The following is a 23453-nucleotide window of genomic DNA, read 5'->3' as shown; positions in this document are numbered from 1 at the left end:
TTTAGCATCAATAGATTTATTTTATGAGATTCTTGTAGAAAATTGCAGGAAGCCCAGTTTAGCTGTCGGCAATCTTCTCCTGAGCTCTGAGAAAGCTTGCTTTTTTCTGAGCAATGCGGTCTTTCTTCTGTGCCAGGGACAATTTGGCACGATTCCACCTGAAACAAGTCAAAAGGAAAATCCCATTCAGTAAATTCTAATCACCACGACTTATCTGAACACAATAGCCTGCAATATTTTAACAACTTAGGAGACCCTTAACTGTATGATGAAATAGAAAAGCAATAGTTTGCAACATACCTGCTCTGAACTACCAGTGAACAAATCCATGCCAGTTTTGTCTCATAATAAAGGTTTTTGTGAATGGGCCATGTAATGATGAATTAATAAGCAGTACAAACTTTGCTAGGTTGCTGCTGATAGTAATGCATAGTAAAGGGAATCCCCCCCCCCCCCCCTCCAATGTACATGTAACGAGTTATTCAGTTAAGTACAGTGCACACACGGTTAAGTTTTCATTCAACCCAGCAGGATGAACGAAAAAACTGAGATGTCACTGTACTAACTATGGAATGTTAGTGTGGTAATATCCCCCACTGTGCTATTGTGCTCTGATGGGGACTGCCCCCCACCAAAACACAATGATCAGCGATCACAGCCACTGGCTGCCAGTGCTGATCAGATGCTGGTTTTCAAGCATGCCTGTTTGACAGAAGCCAGTTGTAAGACTGGCTTCTGTTGGTCAGGCAACTGTACACATGGTCCAATTGTTGGCCAGTACCTGCTGAACCAGCCGATATTTGGATCGTGTGTACCCAGCATTAGTTTCTACCAAACCACCCAATCAGGAATCCAATACAGAAAACAAGTGAATTTGAGCTCACCATACCCTATACCACTTCTAGCACTACTCAAGGTGCTGTGTTAGATTTGGTGTCTTGCAGCAATACAAGGGTGCAGGCTGGGTTATGCCTAATCCAGAAAGCAAGGATGAGAGACGCCACACACCACTAGCTCAAAAAGTGAAAGATCTATAACCAAGTTCCAATGGGCAGGGCTCAGGAAGAGCTTGAGGCAGTTCATATTTCCTCCCACTTATTGAGCTAGGGGTCTCTCATCCCTTCATAATGCCCTACTAGTGAATTCAAGATTTAACAACCCCACCAGAAACCTCCATTTAACATTGTAGTGTATGCATGTATTAAGAATTGGCTACAATTTAACCAGTTTGGCTCTGAAGCCTTTTTCACATTTCAGCTATCTATGCCCCTATTCTACAATAGCAACTTACAATACTGAAATTCTTTTACTGGGGAGGGGCTTGAGTGGGTGAAAATAAAAGTTGTCATTGTCTGTAAAGGGTCATTTATTTTGTGTATTATAACTACTAAACACCAACACCCCCTAACTCTTAAAGCAGAGTTCCAGTGAAAATAAGTCAGCAGCAACAAATAACCGTGGGTAGCGCAGCAGAAACCTGTCAATATTGGGTACCTGCTCCCTTCCCCCCCAAAAAGTGCCAATCTTTAATGGGGAGTGGGGGACCAGTCCTTAAAGCAGAACTTCCCTATTGGATGAAGCTCTGCTTTAAGTTTAAAAAACCCCAACTAAATATGCATACAGTCAAATGGAAAAAAATTGCCAAGAAGAACAAAGAACAGAGTTAATTAGGTCTATTTTGGTATAAGGGGCTAATCAGAAAGAGGGGTTTAAAGAAAAAAAAACAAAACACTATTTTACTTTCAAGTTTGCTTCAGCAACTACTAGTAAATAAACAAAGAATATACAGCAATCACTCTGGACAGATGCAGTTAACAAGTAGTGCAACATTTCTGCTCATCTGTGCCCCAAAACTGCTACAGGTTGAGTCCTGCCTGCCGCACTGGCACAGACCTACTTATTGCTGCCACAAAGCGCTTTCAGTCTGGCTCTAAATTAACAAGCTACATCATAGGTTCTTAACAGATTTCACCACTGCTAGTTTAATCTTTATATTCCCTTCCCTCAAAATGACCAAATGCTAGGTTCTGAACAGTACCCAGTGCAGTACCTGCAGTCTGAAATGTTTTTAGGTGATGGAGGAAGGTGTGGGAGAAGGAAAACCTCATCACTGACTTCGTAATGAGAATGGTTATGAAGTTACAATAGTGAACAGTAGTTTCCCCATGCTGGCGATGGAGTGTGGCAGGGCATGTAGATCACTGGTAGCTAGTCAGTTAAAGCAGAAGTCCTGATACATACCTCTCCTTTAATCATCTGACCTCCCTTTGCTGGCACCATCTACCTGGCTTCTCCGGGTGCTGGACTGCTTTCATGGGCCGATGCAGAATGAGTTCAGTCTTCCTGGAGCACAGGCACTGTGCCAGATTGTAACTGAGCTGTGCTTGCAAAGACTGCGAGCAAGCAGGTAGGTTATATTGCAGAAGAGACCTTGCAAATTTCTTTTGCAATAAACAGACTGCCTTCTTGCAGTATTTAAAGTGGTATTAAGTCCGATTTTTGACTTCTACCTACAGGTGAGCCTATAATAAGGCTTACCTAAAGGTACAGTAAATCTCCCATAAATGTGCAATTTAGGAGATATTTAGTAGCAATGCGCACTGTGCTTTCAATGAATGGTGGCATGTCTGACTCTTGTGAGCATGGAGGGACGTTACTGAAACTTGGCTATTCAAACAGCCGAAGCCCCCAAACCCTGAAGGAAAAGTAGGTGAAGATGCAAGCCCCGGCAACAGTGACCGCACACCACTGGAGGGCTTAGTTGTAATGCTAGTATGCGGTGCTTACTAACATCCTGCAAAAGTCCAAATTTTTTTTTGCAGTCTATTACCACTTTAAGTCTGGGACTTTAGTTCCGTTTTAAATGTTTTGGCGGGCATGACCACAAAATCTTTTCATCAAGACAAAAAATCACATTAAAACATACCATATTAAGCCCAATAGCAAACCCCTGTGTAATTTTTCACCAAAAAGACATACCAAGATGATGCAAGACGATCTTGGCATCAAAGGGCACACTGGCACTAGATTCAATTAAGTTTGCAATGCAGGTAAAAAGTGAACATTGAAAATATCCTGCATATTGCCAACCTTGCATTCAAATCAAATGAAACAATCAAAAAGCATCTATCTGGAAACATGTGGTCATGCATTTATTCTCAAGACATAGCAAGGTGCCCCAAAGATTTTGAGGCTTGTTTTACACCAGCTTACCTCTTCTTTTTGACTTCTCTTTTGGGCTTCTTTTCGTGGACTGGGTTTTCCCTGATTGCAGCATGAGCCTTTTTGAATATGTCTTCCATCTGAGGGGAGGGAAGAAAACTACATAAATACATTATGAAAATCAGTATTACCCTACAGAAATGAATGAAGACTACTGCTATCCAGTTATGTGTTCACCTGCCCCTTTGAGTGAAGTCTTTTTGAAACACTATTCTTTGTCACTCCATGTAAAAACTTTACAAGCCACAAGGCCCTTGTCTGTTAAATCAAGACTATTGCCTACGACTAGTTGTCTTCCGGGTTCTGATCTTCAGGAGTCATGACTGGCTAGGCCAAGGTGTCCTCCCACACATGTGCAGGAGGGACGTAATCTCAGCAGATGTCAGAATTGTACACAGAGCAGCTCTGTGTACACTCTGAACAGGCAGGCAAGAATACTTTAATGCAGCAGAGACATCTCTAATAAGCCTGCATGTTCAAATTTCAAGCTCCATTTTAAAGTGGTTCTAAAGGCTTTTATTTACCTTTATTCTGCATTCTATGAATGAAGGCTACAAACCACCTGTGTTGAGCTTCCCCCCTCAGCCCCCCCAAATACTTGGGCTGCTTTCACACTGATTTGCCTCAAAAACACTTGAAAAATGACTAGATCAAGGCCCCCCCTATGTGAATGAGTATGGGGTACATGGTACCGCTATCGATTCACAAAAAAAAAAAAAAAACCTGAAACAAAGAAAAAACTGTAGTGTGAAAAAAAAAAAAAAAAAAAAAAAAAAAAAAAAAAGACAGGAGAGAGTCTTTGACAAGGCCTTTAATAAGAGAAGAAAAATAAAAGAATGCCAGCTGACCGGAGGGAAGAAAAAAAAAAAAGAAAAAAAAAAAAAAGACACTGACCCAGCATGCCCTGGTCAATTAGTCACCAGGTGCCCCCACCCCTTACATATTTAAAAACTGCCAAGCCATCGGAGCAGTCAGAGAGGCGGGAGTCAGCGTTGGGAGCTTTTTTTCCCAGTCGGTGGAGTGCATCGTATTTGACGTTGGATCTACTGCTTCGGGGGACACTCTTATTTTCCTTCTTTTAATAAACGACTTGTCAAAGACTGTCTTTTATCATACTGCAGTTTTTTTTTTGTGAATGGGTAGCCCATCAACACGCTTCCTCGTTCCCCCCCCCCCCCCCCCACTTTCCTTACCTGCTGGGTTGCATGCTTGGGTAAGGGTCTGGTATGGATTTTGGGGGAGAACCCACGCCAATTTTTTTTTTTTGGCGTGGAGGTTCCCCTCAAAATCCATACCAGACCCAAAGACGACACCCCACTCCATTTTTAAAATAATTTTTTAAGTCTCTTACATTCAGCTTTCAGAGGGGAAGCCCGCTGACAGCTGAAACAGCCAGACCTTCCCACATGTGTGGTGCGTTTTTGGAGCAGTTTTAAGCGGTTTTGAGGTGGTTACCACTAATTTCAATGGGAAGAGGGGTTTGAGGCTTTTTTTTTTTTTTTTTTTTTTTTTTTTTTTTAACTCCCCAAATGTGCTGTAAAGATGCTGAAAGCAGGAGTTTTTACATCGCACCACAACATCTCAGTGTGAAAACATACATAGATATACAGTGAAGGAAATAAGCATTTGATCACCTGCTGATTCTGAATGTTTGCCCACTCACAAAGAAATGATCAGTCTAAAAATCAAATGGTAGGTGTATTGTAAAACAGAGACAGAACAGCAACAAAAAAATTCTAAAGAAATGAATGTCTAATAAATTACACACTGATTTGCATGTTCATGAAGGAAAGAATTATTTGATCCCTTTCACAAATACATGACTTAGTATTGGTGGCAAATCCCTTGTTGGCAATCACAGCGGTCAGACGTTTCCTATAGCTGGCCACCAGCTTTGCACACATCTCAGGAGGAATTTTGGCAAACTCCTCTTGGCAGATCCTCTCCAAGGTTTGGTGGCTGATGTTTAGCAACTCAAACTTTCAGCTCCCTCCACACATTTTCAATCGGATTAAGGTCTGGAGACTGGCTAGGTAACTCCAGGACCTTAATGTGCTACTTTTTGAGCCACTCTTGTTGCCTTGGACCTGTGTTTTGGGTCATTGGCATGCTGGAACACCCATCCACAACCAAATTTTTATTGCCCTGGCTGAGGGAAGAAGGTTCTCCCCTAAGATTTGATGGTACATTGCCCCGTCCATCGTCCCTTTGATCTGGTGCAGTTGTCCTGTCACCTGAGCAGAAAAACACCCCCAAAGCAGAATGTGTCCACCACTACGTTTGACAGTTGAGATGGTGTTCTTGGGGTCATAAGCAGCATTCCTCCTCCAAACACGACTAGTTGAGTTGATGCCAAAGAGCTCAAATTTTGGTCTCATCTGACCTCAACACTTTCAACCAGTCCTCTGCATCATTCAGATATTCAGTGACAAACTTCAGGATGGGCCTCTACATGTGCTTTCTTGAGCAGAGGGACCTTGCGGGCACTGCAGGATTTCAATCCTTGTCGGCGTAGTGTGTTACCAATTGTTTTCTTGGTGACTGTGGTCCCAGCTGCCTGGAGATCATTGACAAGATCCTCACGTGTAGTTCTGGGATGGTTCCTCACTGTTCTCATGATCATTGACACTCCACGAGGTGAGATCTTGTATGGTGCACCAGACCTAGGGAGACTGACAGTTTTGTGTTTCTTCCATTTGCGAATGATTGCACCAACTGTTGTCACCTTCTCACCAAGCTGCTTGGCGATAGTTTGGTAGCCCAGTCCAGCCTTGTGTAAGTCTACAATCTTGTCCCTGACATCCTTGGACAGCTGTTTGGTCTTTGCCATGGTGTTGAGTTTGGAATTTGATTGTTTGATTGCTCCTGTGGACAGGTGCCTTTTAGACAGGTAACAAAATGAGATTAGCAGCACTCCCTTTAAGAGACTGCTTCTAATCTCAGCTTGTTACCTGTATGAAAGACACCTGGTAGCCAGAAATCCTGCTGAATGATAGGGGATCAAATACGTATTTCCCTCATGAATATGCAAATCAGTGCATACTTTGTTAGAATAGCAACAAAACATTCAAAAGAAATGCATGTCTGTCTCTCAGTGTTACAATACACCTACCATTTGATTTTTAGACTGATCATTTCTTTGTGAGTGGGCAAACATTCAAAACCAGCAGGGGATCAAATACTTATTTCCTTAAGTGTACATTCACATACATAGCGAAGCATTTTTCTTGAGCTTTTCAGGAATTTTTTACACGCAAAAACGCTTCCAAACCACCTTAGTGTGAAAGCAGCTTTACATGAGCCCCTTCTCGATCCAGCGATGTGCACAAGAGCAGCTGGGTCTCCCAGGTCTCTGCCTCATTGAGAGGCAGCAGTGGAACCATTGGGTCCCACTGCTGTCAATCACAGCCAGTGAGCTAATGAGGAGAGAGCCAGAAACCTGCAGTGAGTGTGTGAGAAAGCTAACTTGCATGCAAGTGTTCCGGAAATGACCAAAATGCCAACAAAAGGTGGTTCAAGTATGTGCTGCCGAGTCTCCACTGAGGCTTGGAAGCAGTTATATGGCATTTCCTTTAAGTCATATGGTGACCATGCCAAAAAGCTCCAGTAATATGTAGCCACACCAGCTCATAAGAGGACAGGAGGCCAACTCTACCTGGCTCAGGGCTGCTGCCTGTACAGGTTTAGTCTAGAACAGGGCCGTAGTTTGCCCATTGCTGGTCTAGAACTACAACTGAACTAGATCAGCAGTAGTCACATTGCCAAAAGTAGGCGCAACACACCTCATCTGACATTTTAATTCAGATTACATTGTTAAAGTGTCACTAAACCCACAACAGTAAAATCAGTCTGTATAATATGCTTATTATACTCACTGTGGACCTTAAGGGTCTGCACTGTGTAAAGGATGTTTGATCCTGTCTTCCCTGTTCCCTATTTCATCTCCTGATAGAACACAGCCTCAGGGGCACTCTGCACATGCTCAGATTGGTGTATATTGCTAGATTTTTTTTTTGTTCTTGGGAGAGTGCATGTGATCAGCACAGGGCCAATCAGCACTGTCCAGACAGAGGGTCAGGGGTTATGCAATCTCACAGGGAAGTGAGAGGAGAATGAAAATTCCTCCTACAAGGTTTAACCAGTGCTGAGCTGGACACTGATAGAAGTCACAAGACTGCTCTAACTGCTGCTGAGAAAAGGTATTTAGCAATTTATATTTACTATAATAATTGCACTTCCATGTTGTGTGTACTGTGGGAGCCCAGATATAGTGAACGCAGGGTCCGGGGTTTAGTAACACTAAGCTCTAACACTATGGGTCACAAAGATCACACAGCAGGCAGTATGAAAGTGCTCAGATGAAGCAATCCTTTTAGAGCACGATTAAGGTACCTTAATAAAAACCTCCAGGAATCTAAGCTTTTGCACAGGGTTACTTACTTGGTCAGCTGTGACACCATTCTTTATATACCGGGAGAACTGTTTCTTGTATGCGTCCTCATCTTCCTCTATTAGAAGGCGCATGTAGTCCGCCACATTCTGGCCCAGGATGTGTTTGCGGTGGACTTCTGAGTTGAATTCTTTGCTCTCTGAGTCATAGCCAGGGAAGCGTTTGGTGCTAAAAAATTAAAAAAAAAAAAAAAAGTTTCCAAATACAAAGATCAGACTACTGTATGGCTAAACTAAAACAAAAATGTATTGCTACCACAGAAGGGTGACTTACCCGTGTGTGATGGCATTCAGCAGGTATCTCTAAGACCACCTATGTCCCCCCTACCCTCTTCTCTATTGCGCACAGCATCGCCTGATCTATCCTGCGGGGATTGTCTTTCTTTACAACTTACCTTTTTGTGGAGCAGTTCCGGTGTCCTGCGGGGATCGTCGGCATGCAACCTATACGGGGTGACAGTGTAGCGGCAAGATTTGTCTCCCATGTAGATATGTCCCTCATGAAGCAACTGCGCATGTCCAGGTTTCAGACATAAGAAGCCGATCACCAACTGTAGAAACCGGGACATGCGCAGTTGATCAGGGGGGACATATCTACATGGGATACATCTTGCCGCTACACCAGACCCGCGCCAAGAAAAGGTAAGTTGTAAAGAAAGCAGACGATCCCCGCAGGATGGATCGGATCTGCGGATTGAGCATAATGGATTGGAGTCTGATCCATTATGCTCAATCTGCATATCCAATCTATTCTGCGGGGATCGTCGGAGGGGGTGTCACCAAGTGTTATTGCACCGGGTGACACCAACCCCAGGGACACCTATGGGTAGAACACAATGATTGCTAGCAGCTATAGCCACCAGCAGTAATTACAAGTAAAAAATATTGCTGGGACTATTTGTTTCAACCTCCTATCTGTAGACTTTTACTAAGATTAGATCTTTTTAGGTTGATAGTTTTCACACATTTACAGCAATAATCCTTCACAGCAACAGGCAATTGTTTATTAGGAGAAATGACTTTTTTGCCTAATCACAGGCAATTTCCAGTCATAAGAAACTACAGCAAAATTGCATGTAGTTCAAAGCTTAGAGCCGTGATTGTCAACTTATGAGCTAAAGGGAGCCTCAAAATGCAGCCCTGTCAAACTGCAGACCTAATAGGAAATGAGGATCAGAATGCGAGGACAGGATACATTTGCGGCTGGGGATATGCTGCAGAAGACAATACGAAACGGGGAACATGTTACATATGGTTAGCAGAGATCAAGGCTATTAACCAAATCAAATGTTCCCACTATAGACTGCGGATGTCGAGGGCAGCAGGTTGGGCAACAGAGCAGAGACTACAGGGTTAGACAAGTTGCTATTGCCAATCCAATGTACAGTGCATGTATAGCTTCCTTTTCTGGAGCTCAAAAGCCAGGAAACACCTCTAAAAAGGGATAATCCTGCAAACTGTGACCCTGTGTGCCTTACAGCTTTTCCAGGCAACACATTAATTGCCATGAGAATGTTTAATCTACTGAATATCATAGCATACTGCGGCCTTAGATTGCCACTAACCTTGTGGCAGCCTTCATTGTGGGTACTCAACATACACATCTTGATTCACAAGTGAACACTCAATTTCACACAAGGCCTCATATCCCAAGGGCCTAAACAGAGATCCCAGCAGACTATTTTTATACTGAATTTGTATACTGCTATTAGCAATTTTTCACATTTCCATCACTTGCCTACATGATACTTAAAGTAACATGACCTACTGTTTTATACATTGAAATACCAGGCTAACTAATCATCTGAAAGCCTGTCCCTAAATCTAAATTCAGGCATTCCTTGTGCATTTTCATACATGAATGGTACGAGTATGCACTATGACAATTTTAAAGATTTTACCCAAAACAGCTCTGCATTTTAGTTTTGTAAAGGAAATGTCAAAACCCATTAGCTTTGAAGCCCTGTTAAAATCAAATTCCTGCCTAACACCATGATTAACCATTTCCCACCTGTAGGATGTTATATGGGGTCTTGGACTTTCAGTGGTTGCACAGGGATGCCTGCAGCTTCAACGATTCCCTCTAAAGTAAAAGCCATCCTAACTGCCAATTAGCTGCTGAATTGCTTTTACAGGCAGTGGAAAGGGGACGTCCCCTCCCTCCCACCATCTTTCCCGTGCAATCAACCAGAGAGCTGTCTCCATATAGGAGGACCTGTCTTGCCTCCTTCCAACACAAGGGATGTTTTCATTTCTTGGGATAGAAATAAGGGTGCAAAAAAAAAAAAAGAAAAAAAAAAAAAAAAAAAAAAAAGGAGGAGGGAAGAACAGTGTAAAAATAAAGTCTAAAATATATAAGCACCCCCATTACCCATGCTTGCATGCAGCAGAAAACACATGCATAGGTTGCGCCCACATATTTAAGTGGTGTTTGCACCACGTGCGGTATCGCCACGAACATTCTTGCGTGAAACTGCCTCTAAACACTAAACTGGTAACTTGTAAAAATGTTTAAAGTGTTGCTTATGGAGATTTTAGTACGGTAGTTTGACGCCATTCCACGAGTGTGCGCAAGCGTGACATGTAAGGCATTTACTCGGTGCATCTTATATTTAAAAAAAAAAATAAAATAAAATTATATAAAAAAGGTTTTTTTTTTTTTTTATTAAAATTCATTAAAGTATCTTTTCCACAAAAAAAAAAAAATAAAAAAGGGACATTTTTAAACAGTATGTTAGGTAGGAATTCTGCTTTAAGCCTGAATCATGAGCAGTTCATAAGGTGGAGTTCTGGCACTTCCTGGCAATGTTAAAGTTTACCTAACCTAAACTCATTCCTACTGGCTAGTGAGGTGGCCCACCATAGTAAAGAGCAAAAAGAATTTGTGGATGTGCATGAACGTTTCGTCCTTTCTCAGAAGGGCCACATAATTTCCAGTCAGAATGTTCAACTGTGGAAACACAGCAAAGCTGAAAAGCCAAGGCACCACCAGTCAGTCATACATTATTATTATACAGGATTTATATAGCTCCAACAGTTTGCTCAGCGCTTTACAATATAACGGGAGACAATACAGCAACAATACAGTTCAAAACAAGAGGGAACGGAGGGAGCTTACAATCTACATTTGCACTTGTGCGTTTATTTTAATGGATTGCCCTGCACAGGACAAAATGTGGTAGAGTAGCTCATGCACTTAAGATTCCCATGGTTTATCCATCCAAGGTTTTTTCTCAAATCTCCTTGCTGTGTCTGGGGTGCCATTAACAATGAGCATGCAAGAGCAGCACTAAAGCTTTTTGTGAACTCATGCAAAAAACAAAAAAAAAACCTTGCATAGCTTTGCACGAGTTACATGCTACTACTACAGTGTGAATGCGTGTGAGCTGTATGTGTGCTGTACTGTGTATACCGATATGTATGAACGGTGTACTGAGCTGTAAGCAAAAAAAAGAAAAAATAAAACAAAGAAAAGGAAAACTGGGGGAAAAAAAAAGGAATCTGGCTTTTGCAGTGAATCCTAATCACTTACTACAGGCAATATACAGTCTGACTGGAGAGGACTTGCCAACAGTTCATCTCAAAGGCTACTCTAATTAGGGAAACCACAGAAAGCATTTCTGCAGCTTGCACCCACAGTCTTGTTCTCTTTCTGCTCAGGCATTGGTGCACATGGACAGACTGATCATTTTATCCACAATAACTGTCTTCACATTGTGGTACAGTTAATACAAGGATGTTCAATTTTTATTGCCCAACACATGTAGTTCCAGGTGCTGGGCAGGTAATTTTTTTTTTACTTTTAGCCCTGCTGCAGGCACCCATCAGGTGGAAGCATTCGAATGGCTGCGCTGCTGCCCGATTGCTTCCACACAGCCCACTATGGTGCCAGCCTCCGCCCCCCGCATGCTACATGTCCCGGGCTCTGCTTGCCCATCTGCGGGCCAGGGACCAGTTCAGTGGCTGCCGGCGGGTAGGGGGGAGAGCGAACACATCTGCTCAGAGTCCCTTCTTGTCCTGACCTGGAAGTGATATGACATCATTTCCGGGTCCCCGTTGACAGATTACATTTGGTGGAGCACAGGAGAGACATGCAGGATGTCTCAAAACAAACAAAAAAAACCCTGTTAAAAATCATCACATAGGGGACTTTTTATCCCCTATGTGATCAAAAAATATATAATTTTATAAATATATAATTTTTTTATTAAAAGTTATACCCAAGCATATATCCCCCCCAAAATTTGTCATGCCCCCCCCACATATGTATGCACGTACAAACATAAAAGCACACGCTGGGGCGCCTACACATGAAAACAACAATTGCGATACACATTACATATCGCCACGCACGCCATAATGAACAATAAATTCTAGCACCAGACCTCCTCCATAACGCTAAACTGGTGACCTATAAGGGGCTTTAAAAGCTTCACCTATAGAAGATAGGAGGGTTACTAAAGTTTGCCATTTCACGAATTTAAGGTTTGACATGTTGGATATCTATTTACGCGATGCAACCTCGTCTTTTATATTTCACAAAAAAATTGGATAATTTATTGCTTTTTGTGCCCCATAACTAACTTGTGTATTTTTTACTGAAACTTTGTGGATAAGATCGTGTGACATAAAAAAATTGGAACTACTGCTATTTTATTCTCTAGGGCAGGAGTTCTCAAACTATGGCCCGCAGGCCAGATACAGCCTGCCAAAGACACTTACCAGGCTGGATGGGGGGGGGGGGGGGGGGGGGGAAGAAAAAAAAAAAAAAAAAAAACACGCCGGCCAGCAAACAGCTAGGCTGCTCACTGGGTCCTCAGCCATGATTTCACCTGCTGCAGCCAGAAGAGCAACATGAGGCTGAGAGCACACCAGGCCCCAGGTACAGTGCATTGTGGTGTGCAGTGCACTACAGGGTACAGTGCATTTTAAATATTGTATTGTTTATTCCTGTTTTTTTTTGTTTTGTTTTTTTTAACTACAAAATAAGATATAGAAAATATATAATGTTTTGGATAATCTTCAGGTACTAAATTATTTTTTTTAAACGTGTGCAAAAACAAAATGCAAAAACGGCTCCAGCAGCAAAAGGGATAAGGGATAAACCTGACACTCCCCTTTCCTGACAAGCACCCAATCCCTGCTCATTAGACTGCAAGGTCTCACTCCTTCCTGCTATTCCCTGGGTGCGGTGCTGGAGACAGGCAGGGAGGGGAGGAGAGGAGATAAACAATGTAATGTTACAAATATTAAATGTTTAAGTCGCCATAAAGCCCCTTTTATTTTTAAAAGCCCCCGACATTACTTACAGAAGATGTAAATACTGTTTTGGTTAAATTTTTTTTTTTTTTTAATCAGTACAAGTAGATTGTCATGAGGGACAAGTAGATTGGGACACAGATTTAGTCCCTGGACAAGCATTGTTTTCAAACATTTCCACACCCCTGTAATACATGCCATTCCACAAATTAGGCACATTGGTGTGCTGTGGTATCATTCATTAATGCCGAATTACTCCAACATCTTTGCAACAAATCCTGCAAATCAACATATGGCAACAATACCTTGTGTGTCATTACAGAATCAGCAGGTACAACTTTAGATCCATTTTTGGTGTGTTAGGAAGGCTGATCAAATGAACTAGCTGCCTTAATAAAACATGTGCACTAAACACTATCACCAGCTTCTCACAGGGAACGCCAAGAAATATTAAAACCTATAGGAGCCATAGAAACAACCATGTCAGAGAGATGATCTAGACTCCACAGTTAGCTCACCTGTGAGGAATGGACAGGCCTCCATCTACGGCTCCCTTGAGTGCGCCGAAGACTTTGTTTCCAGTGGTGGTCCGGGTGAGACCGGCATCCAGGTAGCAGGTGAAGGCACCAGGTTGCCCATCAATGCTCTCCACATTGTACTCATCTCCAGTAACTTCCACTTGGCCTTCATAGATTTTGTCAAGGCCAAATTTGTTCAGCAGCTAAATGATAAAACAGTTAAAAGGATCATTACCCTTACCTATGCTAAAGACAGTACTGCTATCCAATAGCATCTGTAATATCTAGTTCATAATTATCCACATTATTTTAAATTACAGCATATCTTCCAACAGTTTCTCAACATGAACACCAAACAGATTTTTGTTTTTTTCTCACTAGGGGCATCTTCCCTTCTACATCAATCTCTTCATATGATGAACTGAAAATAATTAAGTTCAGCTAATTAGACAATGCTACTCAGAGGTGGAAATTCACATCTACTACAACTACACTGCTCTGATCTATTTAAAGGTATACAACTCCATATTTAACCACGATTTACCTCCCTTCTTGATCAGGCCATTTTTTACGTTATGGAGCTGCATTACTTTAACTGACAATTGCACGGTCATAAAATGCTACACCCAAATAAATTTTCCCATGAAAAGAGCTTTCTTTTGGTGGTATTTGATTGCCTGTGCGGGTTTTTTTTTTTTGGCGCAAAAAGACCGACAAAAAAAATACCAATAAGTGTAAATTAATTGGTGTACATGAAGGTTATAGCATTTATAAATGGCGGTATATATACTGCGATTTTTAATTTTTTTTTTTATTTTTACTAGTAATGACAGCAATCAGCAATTTATAGCAGGACTGCAGTGAGTATTCTGACACCGGAGGGAACTTGATGTCACTGACACCAATACAGTGATCAGTGTTTATAAAAAAAGCACTGACACTGTACTAATGGCACTGGGCAGGAAAGGGTTAACATGTTGGGTGATCAAAGGGATAACTGTCTGCTGTTTTATAGTGTGCGTACTTCACTGTAAGTACACTGCTATGCATGGCTCTGCTACGCAAAGCCATGCATAGTGATCGGGAGCTGATAGGGGAGAGAACTATTGTTTACTTACAATTCTCTCCCTCCGTTGGTAAAGATCCTCGATCACTGACTGTCAGCGAGTAATCACTGGCCGCAAATAGTGGCGCGGGGAGGGCACTTGCTCCCTACCAGGAAATGCAAAATCACGTACACACACGCACGCGCACACACACGCACGCGCCACCCAGTAGCAGTATTAGTAGGGAGGACGGGAGGTGGTTAAATAAGACCCCACCTAGTCATGAACATAATGGGAGGAGATTTAATAAAACTGGTGCACTCAGAATCTGGTACAACTGTGCATAGTAGCCTGCTTGTTTAAGCTTTGGCAAAAAAAAATAAAAATAAAATAAATACCTGGAAGCTGATTGGTTTCTATGCAGAACTGCACCAGATTTGGCACACTCCAGTTTTAGTAAGAAACCCACTTTGAGTCTATTCACAGTATTGTAGTGCATTGGCGCACGTTAACATGAGGTGCATTAGGTCAGCTAATTCGTTTTCAAAATCAAGTGCACACATTTTTTTACCATACAATTTAACACACTGTCAGGTATTTGGGTGCATTCCAGAATGAAGGGCACGGCATTTCACCAAAGAATGTAATGTGTTGACATTTCTCAGCATTATAGTGTTTAATGGGCCCTAAAGACACATTTCACCTAAACCCCAACTCTCCCTCTACAACTCCCCCCTCCCAGCCAGGTGTGTTCCAGTTGATGGTGACAGGAAACCATATATCCTACTTCGATGCATTTATTGTTGCAAGAAAAAACAAAAAAAACAAAAAACAAAAACACACTGGACTACATGTGGTGTGAACTGACCCCTAGTTGTGATCAGTTTTCTGTTCAGCTACTTTTCAATTTCACTTGTCACTAAACACTTTGAATGGTTGGACGGAAAAAAAAACAAAAAAAACCAATCAGGCTCAAAGGAAGTTGTGCCTGCTAACTGTAGGCTCGCACAGTACTACGCTCTAAACAAAGCTAAAGAAACTTCCAGGGAGGCTTTAGGGCCCGTGTTAGCTGCCCACGTATTCTATGAAATATTCCCACAAGACTAGGGGCTCCGACAGGCCATGAGACCCATTCTGCTTGCGTGTTAATGCACCTCAGAGTTGTCCATAGAAGTAGATGCAGCAGCATCTGTTGTACTGAATCAATCTGAAATGCATGCTAGAGTAGGTGCACGGATCCAAAACGCATAGTGTGAGTTCAGAACTGTGCACCTGCTCCAGATGCATTTGACATGTGACCGAGTCTGTGTAGCTGCTTTTTCTGCATCCACTTCTTTGGGCTCAGCACAAACAACTAGTTTCAGCACCTACTCGAACAAGCCCTAAATTCTAAACTTCTGTAAAAGGCAAAGGAGTAGAAAGTCACACAAGTAGTAAACCAAAAAGATATCGAAATGACACCAAGCAAAGCAGAACAAATGAGTGATAAACAGCAAAAATAGTCGCTTTAGAGTGGTGCACTGCACTTACCACCACAAGTATTCCAGGCTTTGGGACTTAACGTAGAAGTCAGGGCTTAACCTAACCTCAAATTTGCTCCCATCCCCATTCTAACTCTTATGCTAAGTAGCCTGTAGAGGAGAGATGTCCACTTACCTATTCTAAGGCCTCTCCTCCAGTCATGTGATCTCACCAGCAGCTGGCTTCAGGGGAGAGGAGAGAGCAGCGACAATGGCTGCAATGCCTGGGCAGTACATCACCCATAGATTTACTATGGTGCATTTGCCATTGGCTGTGCCACCTCCCTCTAAAGCAGGTGCTGGGAGCCAATCACGTAAACAGACCATAGCACCCTTAGAATAGGCAAGTATATACATCTTTCCTCTTCAGGCTAGTTGGTATAGGAATAAGAATAGGAGTGTGAGCAGGTTTAAAATTTAAATAGGTTTAGCCCGGACTTCTACATTAAAATTTGTAAGCATCAAAGTTAACTTTGCAAATTTTGGTGAATTTCTGGAAATTAAAAAATGGCAAACATTTTCACCAATACCAAAAAATCACCACCACACAAATAGTAATATTTTTAGCACATCAGTCTATTTTCAAATATAACATAAATCCTTCCATTTGCTCCATTGGCAAACTGGGGTGTCATGCTTGTAGACCCCACTTAGTGGTACAATTTGCTGTTGACAGAAGTTGGGACAAGCACCACTTAAACTGCTTGGCAGTGAGCACATTTCCAAGCAGTGACTAAATACCAGCACTATTACAACAGCTGTCTGGTGGAACCACCAACTGGGTAGAGGGCATGCACTGGAATGGTTCTAGGTTTTCTATTTGTAAATAGAGGATCACCTTAACATGTGGCAGATTTGTATTCACTGTTGATACTACTCAACAACCGGTCATTTGTCAATGTTTGGCAGGGGAAGCCCTTTGGGCCACACTTCTCCTGTGGGTCACAGGAGTGCGCTTAGTTCTGCACTCCTGTGATGCAGTCAGCCAATAGTAGGCAAAGGTCCGCTGTTGATGGACATCGGAGCTGGTCTAGACTATGCAGGGGTCCTGAAAATGTTGGGATCCACCCAGATGCATGACTAGCAGTTGGCTCAGCCTCTCAGCGGGCCACTGAGCGCCTGAGCCAGCTACTCCCGCTCCCTGCAAAGCCCACTGATCTAGTGAATGCTGGAAGGGCAGAGCACAGAGCAGTAACTGACATATACCTCTCAGATCGATGCTGTAGCCATCTAGAGTATATGTTTTTATACCTTGCACTTGTCTTTTAATGTGACAAGTTATTGTCAAGCACCAGCACAAATCTCAAACTGATTTGGTGATACCATTGGTTAATCATTTCAAACTCTGGATACATACCCTGCGAGCCAGCAGCAGACCTGTACAATAGGCTGCAGCGTAGTTTGTCAGCCCAACCTTGACACCGAATTTGGGAAGTTCGTGGCCATAGGCAGCACAGACAATCATGTCGCCTTCAATCCTGGCATAGGCAATCTGCAGGAGTCAAGGCAAACAACAGTATAAGGATTTAACAGTAACAGCAATAACATTTCACATTTTTAATTGGAAAATAGCATTCACTTACTTGCATGTTGCAGCCAAAAACCTGAAGTGACCTCCAGGAATATACTAGAGTCCCTTTTTCAGTTATGAAAAGTTTACACAGCACCTGGGGCAGTGCTCTATATGGTATTAGCCAAGTGTTTCATCACTTGTGTTTAACCACTTCCTGTCCGGACACTTTTACTCCCTTCCTGTCCAGGGCAATTTTCAGCTTTCAGTGCTATCACACTTTGAATGACAATTGCGTGGTCATGCAACACTGTACCCATATGAATTTACCATTTTTTTGAGACAGATAAAGTTTTATTTTGGTGGTATTTATTCACTACTGGGGGTATTTTTTTTGCTATCTAAATGAAAGTCCAAAAATTTTGCAAAAAAGTGTTTTTCTTATAAAATTTTGCAAATAAATAATCTTTCATCATAAATCTTGGGCAAAATGTACTCCGTTATCTTTATAGTAAAAAAAAAAGCCAAAATTAGTTTATAACCAAAAGTTATAATTTTTAAACATTTTTTACATATATTATTTATGGTTTTTTTTACATACCGTCACCCTAGCAGTACAGTGTCACCATGGTGACACTGTACTACTTGTGGGGGGTGATGAAGATTCTTTTTTTTTTTTCTCTTCAGTGATTGCTTTTACACCCATATAGGATGTAAAAGCAATAATTTCTCTCTCTGCATTCTTGCAGCCATTGAGAAATATTGAGTGAGCCGAGATTGGTCACAGATTTCACACGTAGTAAGCAATGATGTCACAAGTGGCATCTTGCTTACTACTTTGCATGTGATCGCTGATCGGCCTATCAGTGATCACGACCTCGTAGAGGTCCCGTCCGACGATCGGTGTTTCACTGTGTCTGGAGGACACAGCGGTCACTGGACCGCTGTGCTGCGCGCTCCCAGCAAGCTCGCACAGCTAGAAATGGCGGGTGCCGTTTATGAACGGCAACCCGCCCCTGGAGTGCCACCGTCCTGCCGTTTATCAACAGTAGGCGGACGGCAAGTGGTTAAAGGCCAAGTTCACCTTTGGGAACATGTAAGATGTTCCCAATGCTGCAGCTGGCCCCCTCCCTGTGACAGAAGTTCCCCATACTAGCTGTCACTTTAAAAACAACGCAGCCATACGGGGCTCTGCACACAATGTCCATGTCATTCATTCAGTGTTCTGTGAATGAATGAACTACAAGTCCTGACAGCCTTAGCATCTGTGGAGCGCTGTGGTTGTTCATTGAGTTGTCCTGTCAATATATCTGCTTGCCTGTACATCTTGTACGCAGAAGCAGATATTCCGACAGGTCTGCAGGAGACCTGCATGGCACCAGTGATCTGCTAAACGCTGGTGCAATGCTTTACAGGCTCTTGCAACCAAAAATAAATGCACTTTTTCTGCAAAAAAACGTGTATTTAATATTTTTGGTCAAAAGCTGATGGATGACTGAGGGAAAAATAATGCAGCATTGCAGAGACATCAGCCTTCATGCACATTTCAGTGAGTTTTATACACATTGCAGTTTGTTGAAAAAAAATAATCTGCATGTGATACTAGTGCTGTGGTATGGACAGGGCACATACAGAACAACTGTATTCTTTGTGCCCTTGCAGAACACATGCAGAGGAACGGATGTCTCTGCACCATGGCATGAATGAGGCCTAAATGTGGCTGTACAGATCCCGTTTAGCCTACAGCAGTGTACACATCTACCATTTCACGGGGCTGATGTTTCTGTGTGGCACCATCGGGAAGGAAGCAGCCCAACAGTAATGGCACAAATTTTAAAAGTGTGGGAACAAATCTCAGCAACACTCTTCTAACCCCCAAAAAAAGCTATTAAAAGCTTTGAGGACATTTCAGAAAGTTACTAATCCTCCCAAAGGAAAGTCTCTGCCCCGTGTTACAGAACATCTAAAAGAAGTGATCACACTAAGCTTAGCTACACCAACTAGGATCTCCAATCCTGGAGAGACCAGACTCCTATGCACCCCATGAGTACATACCTGGCAGATGATGTCTCTGTTAGTGACACGCACAATCATCCTGTATTTGGGGGTGTTGTACTTGTTTTTGTCCTGGATGACCAGTCTCTTGCGGGCATAGTAGTCGGTTTTGCCCTCTGAAAAAGAAACGATTCATCAATTGAACATGCCCACAAGGAGAACCCCACTGGCCAACAAAGCAAGACCTCTACTCACCTCTCCTTCTGCGGAATTTAACCTGGTACCTCTTGAAATAAGCCTTGTTCTTCACAACTTTTACGAACCCCTGTGAAAACAGAACAATTGGAACCTTCAGAAAAGCTGTTTCACTATAAACAAACATCCCTCACCTTTAGGTGTATATGGGTTACAACCTCTGTCAGGATTTTTTGTGTCCCTGCAAAAGCTTCTCCCCTCATTTTTCATGATGTCCAGTTTCCCTGAGGACCCCATCACGCCACATGCATTGGGAAGCATTGCCCAACAGGCCCAATGCATAGACAAGGCAATCTGCCTTGCGTCCTTTAGTTCAGCTCACACTAATGTGCTTTTTGGGGTGTGCTTATAAAACTATCTGCAGCTTGCTGTGGTGCAAGTTAAGCTGGCCACAGATGGATCGAATCATGGCTGGTTCATGGACTGGCCTAGATTAGATCAATCTAAGGGCAGGCTGGTTGTACTGAAGACAATCCATAGATCGACTTCGGTACAACCAGCCTGCTGGAAATTTTTATCATGCGATTACTGCCAACGGCTACAGCTGCCAGCAGTGATCACTATGTTCTGCCGGCAGGAAAGGCTCCTCGTCAGCAGAACGCAATAGCACAGACTATGTTCATGGAGGACTTAAGTGATTGCATAATCTATGGGCTGCTTTAGATGAAATGTCATTTTGCGATATCTCAAATTCAAGAATGATTCAGATGCTGCATTTTAACAATGTATTACATAGCTCTTTTAACGTACACACCAGAGGACTCGTGTCATGCAGAGCATAGCACATGAGAATGAGCCTCCCCAAGACTGAAGATAGAGCAAATCAACATTTCCAGATGTCACGGGAACAGGAATTGAGGGGAAATCATCCAAAGGAGACCCAGTGACAACCATCTACGCGGATATTCCATTCTTCTGGCAGAACTGTCTTCCTTTTCCAGGACAGGAAGTGAAAGAAAAGCTTCCCAAAGAGACAGACATCAATCAAAGCACCAGGGAATATAATAATTACCAGATCTTTACAAAACAAAAATGGCATTAGATCTACTTTAAAATATAAAGGGACCCCCACACTCCAAAACCTAACTCGGACTTGTGTGATGCACTAGACGTGTGAATAAAGTGATAAACAACAATTATAAACTAGTTGCAACTGAGTGATTATACCTATGTACAAAGATACAACCAAAAACAAAAGGAGAACTGTACTATGTAAAAAATAATGTGACATAATACTCCTGCGATGATTGTGTGTAAAAGCACAAATTATAATGTGCTAATAATCAAGTGCTACTTTAAAGCCCTGTTCACATTGGTGCACTTCTGACGGGCTAAAATACACCTTTGCAGTGTGACAAAAGCCTATGAAAGCTAGTACCCCTTAAATTCTACCTATTCACATCTCTGTGCTGCGTATTTTTCAAGTGCGCTGTGTTGTTGAAACATCCTGCTTGCTGCAACTTTGGTGCCCTGGCACCTTCCATTATAGTCAATGGAAATGCACCATGCAGGTTTTTAAAGTGCAATTTCACCCAAAAGGGGAAAGTTCTTTTGTTTACATTCTCCCCCACCCCCTCCACTGCCACATTTGGCACTTTTTGGACGGGAGGGGGTACCTGGTTTTGACAGGTACCCGCTACCACTTCTGGTCAGATCACCGCGGCGGTCCCCCTTCCTTCCCCACTGAATCCTTGTGGGACACATCACAGGTCCCAGAAATCTTCAGGACCATTTACAAAAATGGCTGTGTGTATAAGCGGGTGCTGCGGCGACCGTCGGCTGGAACTGAACAGATTCGGCAAGAGAGAATGTCACCAGCACACCAAAAGGTCCAAAAGCTTTAATGAACGATCACATAGTGACAGCAAGGCAATGTTTAGGAGTCTTACAGGACCCCTTCATCAGGCATGTCACATGCATGTGATCGTTCATTAAAACTTTTGGACCCATATTGATCCTTGGTGTGCTGGTGACATTCTCCCTTGACGATTCCAAACAACGGTCGCTGCAGCACCCACTTATACACACAGCCATTTTTAACGCAGGAAAGTGTGCGTTTGGATTGTACACTTGCATTTACAAAGTGCAGTGTGACTCGTGCATGCGCAGTAGGAAACCAACTGTGACGCTACAAGGCTTCCCAAGATGCCAGTGCCTAGATACCAGTGCCTGGACCAGACTGAGGAACAAGCTCAGTTGAGGACATTGCTGGATCCCTGGACAGGCAAGTGTCCTTATATATTAAAAGTCAGCAGCTACAGGATTTGTAGCTGCTGACCTAATTTTTTTGGTGAAGACTGGACTTCCTCTAACCCTAGGCTCACATCGTGTGGATGATGCCGCTGCGAATCGGCACGAGAAACGCGGACCCGCGGGCGAGTGCTATTAGTTCTAATGGCACGCCGCCCGCACAGGAAAAACGCAACTGTACTGGAAACCAAGGTTCCCATGCGGGTTGCGTTTTCCAAAGAAGTGCAGGGACTTCTCCACTGCATGTCATGGGCACAGAAGTCCATTCAACTGAAAGGACTCCCGTGCCCGTTCAAACTCGGCCCGCACGGCCGTAGATATGTGAACCAGGGGTCAGTAACCAGTGCCACAACCACCCTACATAAAGTGCAACGCACAAGGCTGTGGCATGGTGGGGCAGCCAATTTGAGAGTAAAACAGGCAGCGAGGAGGCCTCCGTTTAATCCCTAGTTACAATTGGTGCGTTTGAGTCGCATGTCAATTTTTTCCCCTGGTGAACAGATAAAAATGCATGCGAAATACAATAAATGTTGCATTAAAAGTAGCACAGAAAAAAGTGCTAAAAATGTGATCATTTTTTTAATGCACATCTCTGTCAGGTTTTCCAATGCGTCTGTGTGAATGGGCCCTAACAGAAGGCCTGGCATCCATTGTAAGAGTGACAGGCCGACGCACAGACACAGCAAATCAAAAATGCACGCAGAACAGAAATGCCGCGACACCATTATTAAACCACAGGAGGAATAGTTGGATGTAGTGTACATGCTGGGTGAAGAGGATCAGAAGAATGACATGCATAGGAACACAACACAGGGCCAGGGAGATGTATATAGACCAATATGGAGGCCCACCCCTCCCCCATCCTGTATAGAAGCATGGGTGTCATTAGGACACACTGTACACACTGTACACCACACCTGACCCCAAACATCTCTATCATATGATAGGTGATCAGCCAATACAGCCCATCATAGGAGGTGGTGGGGACAGCAGAGGGTCCAGTTGTGTACAATATAAAAGAATTCCCTCCTCCAGACACACACAGACATAGGAAGCCTGGCAGAGGGGCACACATGTGACCAGGCATTGGTAGGAGGGAGGCAGGCAGCCGGCAGGCCCAGCACCGCAGCAGCCATTAGGCCACGCTGGAAGCCGCTCAGACTCTCCCACAATCTAAACCCATCCGAACTCCTATGGCCGTGCCAGCGCCTCCTGCTCGCCGCGCCCGCTGAGGGGAACACCGAGCTATGCATTGCCAGTGATATGAAGCCGCTTTACTGACCATTTTGCCGGATTTTGTCCCGTCGAGGCTAGGACCGGAGAGTCACAGCGCTCACGTAGGGGCGCTGGAGAACTGGGAAAAGGCCGTGCGCAGTGCGCATGCTCGGTATGTAGGCTGCCGCGCAGCCGACTGGGAAGTTTTCTAAAA

At 43.2% G+C, this 23453-nt stretch overlaps 1 protein-coding gene across 1 annotated transcript; it reads right to left on the bottom strand.

Annotated features, from left to right (window-relative positions):
- On the bottom strand, window positions 1–23453 carry RPL5 (ribosomal protein L5). Its single transcript, XM_089668947.1, has 8 exons — window positions 23307–23453; window positions 19775–19844; window positions 19580–19695; window positions 17372–17506; window positions 13449–13651; window positions 7663–7840; window positions 3214–3302; window positions 1–158 (listed from the first exon to the last, which is right to left on the bottom strand). The coding sequence occupies exons 1-8, from the start codon at window positions 23307–23309 to the stop codon at window positions 59–61; spliced, it is 894 nt and encodes a 297-aa protein (XP_089525073.1). The 5' UTR covers window positions 23310–23453; the 3' UTR covers window positions 1–58.

The sequence above is a fragment of the Staurois parvus genome, unplaced genomic scaffold, assembly GCF_062004578.1.
Source record: "Staurois parvus isolate SC_StPar_1 unplaced genomic scaffold, SC_StPar_1.0 ptg000066l, whole genome shotgun sequence".
NCBI lineage: Eukaryota > Metazoa > Chordata > Amphibia > Anura > Ranidae > Staurois > Staurois parvus.
Note: the sequence above shows the minus strand (reverse complement) of the source record. Positions and strands in the feature narration are given on the sequence as shown.